This window comes from Solanum tuberosum, unplaced genomic scaffold, assembly GCF_000226075.1.
Source record: "Solanum tuberosum cultivar DM 1-3 516 R44 unplaced genomic scaffold, SolTub_3.0 scf00252, whole genome shotgun sequence".
Taxonomy (NCBI): Eukaryota; Viridiplantae; Streptophyta; class Magnoliopsida; order Solanales; family Solanaceae; genus Solanum; species Solanum tuberosum.
In genome coordinates this window covers 927,430-937,783 of record NW_006239175.1, presented here as the reverse complement: position 1 = coordinate 937,783, position 10,354 = coordinate 927,430, and the positions used below count along the sequence as shown (strand labels likewise).

At 32.9% G+C, this 10,354-nt stretch overlaps 2 protein-coding genes across 3 annotated transcripts; both read left to right on the top strand.

Moving 5' to 3' along the window:
* Positions 1–2,598: 2,598 nt before the first annotated feature.
* Positions 2,599–3,859, top strand: LOC102594480 (probable carboxylesterase 120). Of its 2 annotated transcripts, none has more exons than XM_006357654.2 (2): positions 2,599–3,671; positions 3,759–3,859. In XM_006357654.2, exons 1-2 carry the CDS (start codon positions 2,691–2,693, stop codon positions 3,774–3,776), a joined length of 999 nt encoding a protein of 332 aa, XP_006357716.2. In that variant the 5' UTR covers positions 2,599–2,690; the 3' UTR covers positions 3,777–3,859. The 2 variants fall into 2 exon arrangements, with proteins under 2 accessions (XP_006357716.2, XP_015169033.1); XM_015313547.1 differs by having other exon boundaries at positions 2,599–3,668; positions 3,756–3,858.
* Positions 3,860–7,181: 3,322 nt separating this feature from the next.
* LOC107062651 (zinc finger MYM-type protein 1-like) lies at positions 7,182–8,108 on the top strand. Its single transcript, XM_015313541.1, has one exon. It carries the CDS (start codon positions 7,182–7,184, stop codon positions 8,106–8,108), a length of 927 nt encoding a protein of 308 aa, XP_015169027.1.
* Positions 8,109–10,354: the final 2,246 nt, after the last annotated feature.

The window sequence follows — 10,354 nt, the reverse complement described above, 5'->3', positions numbered from 1 at the left end:
TGATTATGATGATCTCCAGCCATTCTATTCTTCTGTTATTGACTCTACATATGCATCCTCATCTTCCGAAGAGCAATCGTCTCATCCAGTTACTCCCCCACGCCGATCTAGTCGAACAGATCGTCATGCTCCTGAACGGGTCGGTTTCTCTCCAGGCAAATTTGGTAAGTCTTATGCCATGCATACCACACTACATTCTGTTGATGTACCTACATCTTACTCTCAGGCTTCTACACAAACTTGTTGGAAAGAGGCAATGTCATAAGAGCTTCGTGCATTGAATGAAAATTCTACTTGGGAATTTGTTGATAAACCAATAGCTAGAGTTCTCATTGGAAGTAAGTGGGTGTATTCCATTAAACTTAAGGCAGATGGTACAATTGATCGCTACAAAGCATGATTAGTTGCTCAAGGGTACAAACAGGAGCATGGGGTGGATTATGAGGAGACTTTTACATCTGTTGCTAAGATAACAACGGTACATACATTATTGGTTGTGGCTTCAATAACAGGCTGCACCTTACATTAGATGGATGTGAAAAATGCATTTCTCCATGGAGATCTGGAAGAATTGGTGTTTATGAAACCATAACCTGGGTGTGTTCTAGAAAGACGAAATGCAGTTTGTCGTCTTCAAAAATCTCTTTATGTCTTAAAACAGGCTCCCCGAGCTTGGTTTGACAAATTTCGATCCACGATTCAAACTGCGGACTTGTCTCAGAGTTCTTCAGACCATTCTTTGTTTCTTCGTACTTCTCCGGTAGGTATCACAATACTTCTCATCTATGTTGATGATATCATTATCACAGGAAATGATGTAGTGAATATTACTAAGTCGAAAGAATTCTTGTATACCTCATTTAAAATGAAGGACTTGGGACGACTGACATACTTTCTTAGGAGGTTCTATACTTGCCCACTGGGATCATGCTTACACAACAAAAGTATGCTCGTGATCTTGTTGCAAGAGTTGGTCTTACCGATGACAAGGTTGTGTACACCCCAATGGAGATTAATACAAAGTACAAAGAAGTTGATAGAGAACGATTCAATGATCCAACATTGTATCGGCAGTTGGTGGGATCAGTAGTTTATCTCACTATGACAATGCCAGACATCTCATATGCAGTACAAGTTCTAAGTCAGTTTGTGGTTAATCCTTACCGTATACATCACATTGCATTACTTCGTTTCATTCGATATGTTCGTGGTTCTATGAGTCAAGGTGTTCTTTTTCATTCTGATTATTCTATACATCTTGAAGGATATACTGATGCAGATTGGGCTTGTTGTCCTAATTCTCGTCGCTCTATTACTGGTTGGTGCATGTTTCTTGGCACATCCTTGATATCTTGGAAATGTAAGAAACAATCCCGTACATCTAAATCATCTATAGAGGCTGAGTATCGTGCTATGTCGGCAGCAAGTTCGGAAATTGTTTGGCTACGACGGCTATTATCTGAGCTCAGTGTCACTATTACATCTCCTACAGTGCTACATGTTGATAACACTAGTGCGATTAAAATAGCCACAAACCCGGTGCAACACGAAAACACAAAGCATATAGAGGTGGACTGTCATGACATTCGAGAATTGGTTATCGATCGTCTCATCACTCTACAACACATTTCTTTTCATGATCAACTTGCTGATTTGTTTACAAAGGCGATGACACGAGCACGACATCAGTATCTTAGCTCCAAATTGCTACTTTGTGACTACCGATATCAATTTGAGGGGGATGTTAGGAAAAACTATAATTGTATAATAATGAAAAAATATATTCTTTCTTAGAATATGACTGATTTACAGAATATACATTTATAACCATATACTCCTTCCTAGAATAGAACTCTAACCCTACAATTGTATAGCTATAAATATGTGTTTTCTACTGTATCATTAATGTATAGAGAAAAGTATTTTTTAGAATATCTTTTGCCTCTCTAGCAATAACGACATAATCAGTTTGGTTTTCTTTCAAGTAAATTCGAGAAGGGAGGAAAATAAGGGCAATATTGTGTACCAAATGTCCATATCATGAGAATATTTTCTTTCATGGATGAAATGCTGATGCAGTCGATTATGTCATGAATTTGTAAGTTTCAAACATGGCAGCCACTATTCTTTTTCATGGTCCACAATACTATTTTGACTCCTTCTTAGTAATAGCTGTCATCTTAGAAGTTTCTTGCACGAATATAGATACTTTTAATACTCCCTATGGTCCATATATTAAGTGAATGATTAGATATGATACGTCAGAAAATATTCACCACAAAAATTACAAGGTATTTTTACTATTTTCTTCGTTCCACTTTATATGATCTAGTTTGATTTGGCAAGGAGTTTAAGAAATAACGAAAGATTTTTGAAACAAGAATAAATATGAAAAAAGATTTCAACAATTCTCTTAAACTTTAAAAAGTTCACTTATTTTGAACTATGAAAAAGTGTCAACACCTAATTAAAAAATTCAAATTATGAAAAAAGTCTAAAAGGATTGGAAATATTTAATTAAATTGGTCAAGCTGTCATCTTTGAAATTGATAGGCACTTTGGACTTAAATATATCTTCTTAACGAAAACCAAAGAGTTGACTTGCCAACCATATATACGCTTCTCTTTATTTCAAGAATTGCTCATAACATTCACAATCTTCATCTCTAAACACTACTACTATTACAACTATGTCTGATCAAAACAGTGAAACTATGCCAATTGATCCTAATGTTGATCCCTATGGCTGTTTAGGCATGGTTCGTAATTCTGATGGTTCCATCACACGTCTACAGGAACCTCTTGTCCCGGTAGACACATCCAATGATCTTTCCCATCTAGTCTTCACCAAAGATATTTCCATTAACTCATCAAAGAACACATGGGCACGTATTATCCTCCCTCGTGAACTTCTCCATTCCACCACCAATACTCCTAAACTTCCTCTCGTGATCTATTTTCACGGGGGAGGATTCATAGTGGCAACTGTAGATACCCCCGTCTTCCAAGGGCTGTACGCTTCCATTGCTAGTGAAATTCCAGCAGTTGTTGTGTCAATTGAGTATCGTCAAGCCCCCGAGCATCGACTTCCAGCAGCATACGACGATTGCATGGAAGCATTACATTGGATCAAGACCAAACCCGACGAGTTGTTATCCAACCATGCTGATTTCTCCAAATGCTTTCTAATGGGCACGAGTGCCGGAGGCAACGTGGTGTATCACGTGGGCCTACGCGCCGCGGAGAGTTGGGACAACCTCAAGCCTTTGGAAATCAAGGGATTGATATTGAATCAACCTTTCTTTGGTGGGATTGAGAGGACACAATCAGAAGTAAGATTGGTTAATGACAACATGTTACCCCCTATTATAAGTGATATCATGTGGGACCTAGGATTGCCTGAAGGTGCTGATCGCGATCATGAGTATTCAAATCCAATGGTGGGGATTGAATCAAACCCAAACCTATTTGATCAAGTAAAATTATTAGGGTGGAAGATGTTGGTGACTGGATGTGATGGCGATCCTTTAATTGACCGCCAAGTTGACTTAGTAAGGGTGTTGAAAGAATTGGGCGTTCAAGTAGAGGGTAGTTTCACTCAAGGAGCATATCATGGGTCCGAGGTTGTTGATCCTTTGAAAGCTAAAGAATTTTCCTTGCTTGTAAAGGAACTTATAAGCCACGTTTAAGGGGAATTGCTTTGTATAATTGTAATAGTATTAGTATGGCCCCTCCCCAAAAATGTGATAGCGGATAAACTTATTAGTCACTTATGATAGCCGATAAGCAAATCTGTAACTACTATGTAATGATGCATATTAATTATTAATATAATATCTTAATTACCAAAAAATAAAATTCATATCACTTCACTATTATTCTTGAATAATACGATAAAGTTAAAATGTTTGGCTGATTGTGTTGCGATAGTATACGATTTTGTATGTTTCTACATTTTATTCGAACTAATTAATTTCATACGTAAATAAAGTTAGTTAAGTGAATGGACACGTACGAAGGTGCAAGAAGATGAATTTAAGTTTGAAACACTATAGTGTTTTTGGCCAAACAAAAAAATGGTCAAACATTATAGGAAACATTATCTTTGAAAGCAAGGTTATTTCACTAGAAGCCCTCAATATTTATATTATCTATTTTCCCACTTTTTTTTCTGAAATTCAATGTATTATATGAAAACTGAACATTATTTTAATAAATTATGGCTCAAATTTTTACTGTAGATTACACATTATTTCCATTATCCTCCAGAATCTAAATTATTTCTAAACTAATTAATTTTATTTTTTTTGAAATATTGAAATTCATGTTAAGTTTATTAGAAAATTGGAAAATTAAGTGTCCATTTAGTAACACTGTTGGTAGAATAGATTCCAACAAAATGTGAATTTTATAATAATAGTAGCTCATAAGGTAAAATTTCAATAGATCAGAATTTTAGGTGTTTAACAATTAAAATGCTAATGTAAGTTGGGGTTAGATGAGTAATAAAAATCTAACATGAATGTTAGGAGGTTCTGAAAGTTGAGGGGATTCTTCTGCAAATGTAAGACACAAATAAATAGTTTGCAATTTCCATAGTCCAATAAAAAAATCACATTTAAAATAGTCAAATTGCTAAAAACAAGTGTATCTCTTTTAGGGGTCGTTTGGTAGGGAGTATTAGGAAAAATAGTTTATGTATTATGTATGGTATTATTTAATACTATGTTTGGTAGAAATTTTGAGCTTATGTAAACTAATTCATAGATTAGTTATACATTCTACATGGTATAATAGGATGTATAACTATTACCTTTCATTTGGTGGTATTAGTAATACATAGGATTTAATACCATGAGATTAATTTGTGTAAAGACAAAAATATTCCTCATATCCTTTTAATTTTTTTATTTTCTTGATTTTATATTTTATATTTTTACTAGTAAATTTAATTAAATATATTAGCTTACAGATTTTATTATTTAGAGAAAGTTGTTTGTTGCTAAATTATTCATACAATTCAATACAGTATTTGAAATATGAGTTGTTTAACATTTACTAATTGAAAAGTCAAATATACCAGCACATTACGTTTGTGATCTTAGTTGATTGTATTATTTGTTGATATATATGTGGGTTTTTAATCATTTATATTTTGAAAAAATTATAAATTGCATGATGGTTTATTCAATTTTACTATTGTTTACTATCTTTTTAATTTTAAAAGTAGACGGTCTATCTTTTTTAGATTGAAAATTAACGTTTTGTGAGTGATCAATTTATTAGACGACAACTATTTACCATCAAATAATTCAAGTGAGAAGCAAACATGGTAACAAAATTACTTTTTTCCTAGCTATTTAGAAGGTCATAAGAAATAATATTGTCCGGCAATTATCTACCTTGACCTATCTACATGAAATAGAAAATCTCACCATAATTCAAGGGTATAATTGAGAAGAAGCTTTTTATAGAATTTTAATCCAAACACAAAATGTGGTGGGAAATAATGAACCAAACACTTGGAAAAAAAATATAACTCTCCATTACTAATTTGCAGGGGCGGATCTACCCCGTTCGTTGAAAGATTATATATATTCAAATTTTAGTTTATGTGTATATATATAATATTGAACCCCCTGAACATATACCAAAGGCGTAGCTCAGTGGCGGAGGGTGTTCAGATTTGTGCTTTAAGTGTGCGCGTTCGAGTCTGTTGATAGTATTTTTATCAGCTTAGTTTTAGGCGTTTTAATTTTTCTTTTAATGAAGGAACCAGAAAATGTGGGAATTAATTTTAGGCATTTTAAATTATTTTAAAAAAAATAATGGAATCAGAAAACATGGAAATTTGGGATTTATTAGTTTAATATCTAATTACAAAGTCAAATATTAAAAAAAATCTTTCTTCTTTTAGGATCTTTCCACTTTTTTTTCATCGGTCTCTTTCTTCTGTTGCTGATGGCCTGCTGTTGTTGCTGCCACTTGCAGGCTTGCAGCTGCTGTTGTGAAGGAAGACAATCATCTCTTCCATCTCCATTAATAGCTACCTCGATAAGTTCTTGGTTTTTTTTTTTTTTACTAGATTTCTATATACTTTAATTTATTTCGTTATTTCTTTATGTGCTTTCTCTTATTTGGCTAATTTATTTGAGCATTTATACCTCTTCACTTTTTTTATTTTTTCATAGGAAAGTTTTGACTTTGTTCAGCCATATGATTGAAGTTTCAATTATTTTATTTGACTAATTTTATATATATTTCTTAATCTAAAATTGGAGAGATAGATAAATCTAATCAAATAACCACTGCTTAAACTTATTTGGTAATAGTTTTATTGTGTGTTTATATTCTCTTAAATTCTATCTAAGTTCTTACTTTAGGTTTCAGTCTTAATATTCAATGAAGAAGTATTTTATCCAAGTATCGAAATCAAATTTAGCCTCTTATAATCATAGTCAATCTAACCAAGAAGGAAATGTCAATCGTTCAGAAGTATCATCAAATTCTTCTCAAGAATTTGATTTGAGTTCTTTAAAGTTTGATCCCAATGAAAGAACCCTAGTATTGAATTATCATCCAAATCACCGTGATATTATTAGAAGAGAATACCTTGTGAATGGGTCTTGTAAACCTCGCTTGGAGATGCATGAGTATCCTCAAACAAATATTTCTTGATAAATGCACATGTTTAATCATGAATGGTTTGATGGTGCATATCATGATTGGTTGGAGTATAATGTTAGTAAAGATGCAGTCTATTGTTTGTATTGATATATATATTTAAAGACCATAACATTAATCAAGGTGGAGGTGAAGTGTTTCCATGTACATGATTTAAGAGTTGGAATAAAAATAGTGGTCTTGACAAGCATATTGGTCTACCGAATAGCTCACATAATTGGTCAAAAAAGAAATGTCAAGATTTACTATGACAACGACAGTCTATTCAATCTGCATTTGAGAGACGATCTAATCAAATTAAGCATGATTATTATATTCATTTAAGTGTTTTTGTTGATGTAGTAAGACTTTTCATAACTCAAGGATTCACATTTCGATTATGACGAATCTAAATCATCACTTAGCAAGAATAATTTTCTTCAGATTCTCTCATGATATGCAAAAGGTGTGATAAAATTTGTGACTATGTACTTGAACATGCCCCTCAAAATGATCAAATGACTTCTCTAATGATTCAAAAAGATATCGTGAATGCATGTAAGATAGAAACAATTAAAGTTATTCTTGAGGAACTAAATGGTGATCATTTTACTTTACTAGTTGATGAATCTTTTGACGTTTCACGCAAGGAGCAAATGGCTATTGTATTACAGTTTATTGATAGAATGAGATTTGTGATGGAGCGACTTATTAACATTATTCATGTTCAAGATACCAGTGCATTATCCCTAAAGGTGGTAATTGTTAATTTACTAGCTCAACATTCTTTGAGTCTGTCAAGTGTGCGTGGACAATATTACGATAAGGTAAACAATATGCAAGGTGAGGTCCATGGCCTTAAGATGTTGATTAGGCAAAAAATTAGACCGGCTCATTCCATCCATTATTTTGCTCATCAACTTCAACTAACTCTTGCTGGAATCTCAAAAAAGTGTTTTGAAGTGGGAAAACATGTGGTATTGGTCTCAAATATTTTTAATGTATTGAGATCTTCTTTTAAGCGTATGGATGATTTACGAGATTCTCAAAAAGCAATAATTCAAGAGGCATTAGAGATGGGTGAACTTACAATCGCTAGGGGCTTGAATCAACAACTTGATCTTTCAAGAGCTTGTGATACTCGTTGGAGATCTCATTGTAAATCCTTTAACAATTTAATTCTTATGTTTGGCTCTATTCTTGACGTTCTTGAATTACTTGCTCTTGATGCACGAAGTATAGATGAAAGAGTAAAGGCAACGGGACATCTTGAATCTTATCGAACATTTGAGATTGTGTTCATGTTGCATTTGATGAGAGATGTATTAAAAATCACAAATGTGCTCAATAAATGCTTACAAAAAAATGAGCAAGATGTTGCAAACGCCATGCTACTTGTTGAAGTAGCAAAGAGAAGGTTGCAAGTTTCAAGGGATGATGAATGAAATTCTCTTATTGCTAAGGTATCTATATTTTGTACCAAACATGAAATTTTGATACCTAATTTTGAGGAGCTATATGTTAGCTCACTACTAAAAAAACTGATAAAATAGACCTAAAAATCGAGACCTCAAAAGTAGATCGCTTAAAAAGAGACCTCATGAGGTCACTATTTGCATCTATAATTTTTTTAAAAAAAATAAGAGACCTCATGAGGTCGATTATATATATATATATATATATATATATATTTAGATATACATACATACATCGCTTATTTAAAAATTTATTTTGGCTACTACTTTGCCTAAACCATGCAACCTCAAGGTCGCTATTTGTGAAAATAAAAAATAAATTTTAGAAACTTTCTGAGGTCTCCTTTTTTTAGTCTAATTTGGTTAATAATATTTTAAAATAAGAGACCTCATAAGCTCTCTTATTTTAAAATATTATTGCCCAAATTTGACGTCTCTTATTTTAAAATATTACTGAACAAATTTGACTAAAAAAGGAAAAAAAATTAAAATAAGAGGCACGTCTCTTTCCCACATTTTATATCACCTAAAAATCCCTAACTCGTCTCTTTCTCCCTTTTCTTCACAGACGATTGTATAGCTTCAAAGACGGAATTGCATCTCCGTTGAGCCTCTGGCAACTCACTTACTCAATTTGAAGCTCTAGTTCCTGTCGTCGATTTGTGGAAACTCTATCTGTCAATTTTCGAACAGGTAATTTTGTAGCTTTTAATTTTTTTAATTTGAAAAGTTGTGAGCATATGTAGCTAGTTAAGGTGTAATGCTTGTTGATATTCAATCAAACCTTTAGAATTAGCATTAATAATTGAATGTGAGATAAGAAATATGTCAATGAGATTTTTCTTATTTTTGAAAAAGATGTCATATGTTGTTGTTTATTAAACATGACCAAATCAATTTCATGTATGGTTTTGCCTCTTTTCCTCTTTATGTTAATGCTTTTTTTTAGTATATGATTCCTCTCTTTGGAATAGAAAAATAATATTAGTGACCAAATTGAATTAAAAGATGAATTTTAAGGAAAATCATAGGATATGCGTAATTATCTATTTTGCCAACTCAAGCAATCTAAAGGATTAACTAATATTCCACGAAAATAAAAATGTGAACAATTAACAATGAAAGAGGAAATTAAACTTTGTGAATGGGTTGATAACCTGCATGGTAGAGAAAAATATACCTAAAATGTTGTCCAGAGGTCGATATACTTTTTCATCGATGATGTCTTGATTTGTACTCGTATGATGTGATTCAAAGCAGAAAATAGAGTTGTATTTTTTTGGTTTGGCAGAGCATGGTGGATCACGTTGTGTGTATAAAGTTTGTTAAATCTCAAAACTTTGTTATATTGTTGTTTTTGTTTGTGCTGGTAAGATACAAATTACCTTATATGTCCATTACCATAGGAATGAAGATAACATATCTCTAGTGTTCAGAGGCGGATCCAAGATTTGAATTTTATGGGTTCACAACGACCTCAAGTTAATCTGTAGTTATAATTGAGTTCATAGTAAAAAAATGTAGTTATTAAGTAGATTCTTTAACATGTAACCAGACCTCTAGATCCGTCCTTGTCAGCTGTCAAAGTCAGTACACAATGAATTACTAAGTTATGAAAACCACTAAAGGAACCAAATAATCATAATATGCATTACTCACCGAGTAAAATGGGGTAGCAGATACAATACTCATTGGCGTTGGTGCATTGGTTGGAGAGAGAGCATATAGCGCAGTCTAAAACAGTTGTGTAGATCCCGTTTCAACTACAATGTGATAGTTTCTAGTCTGAGCATTACCAACTAGATTGTGCAGTCTAGTTACTGCATTTGCAAAGTCTGGCTCTAGAAACCAGCAATGGTTCTTAGTATCCGAAAAATAACTAATGGATTGTCAACCTCATAAAACAAGTATTGTTTTGTCTCCCATTTGCTTCCAGTAGACCTTGTACATGGTCGGATCACCACTGCAGAGATTGTAACAAGACATTAAATCTTCTTCGTACTGTAATCATATTAATTACTAAAAAATAACTTCCTTTCATAAATGGACCATATATTGCTTTTTCACTTATGAATATAGTATCCACCTTATATTGTCCGCAGCGTCAAACAATATAAACCAAAATTTTCATTTCAGCAATCACATTTACATAAAGTTTTCAACAATGCAACACAATGTACCATTAATTAAAAGTGGTACAATCTAGACAATAGTCC

Excerpts from the sequence above, each read along its gene's own strand:
- LOC102594480 (XM_006357654.2), top strand. The coding sequence starts at position 2,691 with ATGTCTGATCAAAACAGTGAAACTATGCCAATTGATCCTAATGTTGAT.
- LOC107062651 (XM_015313541.1), top strand. The coding sequence starts at position 7,182 with ATGACTTCTCTAATGATTCAAAAAGATATCGTGAATGCATGTAAGATA.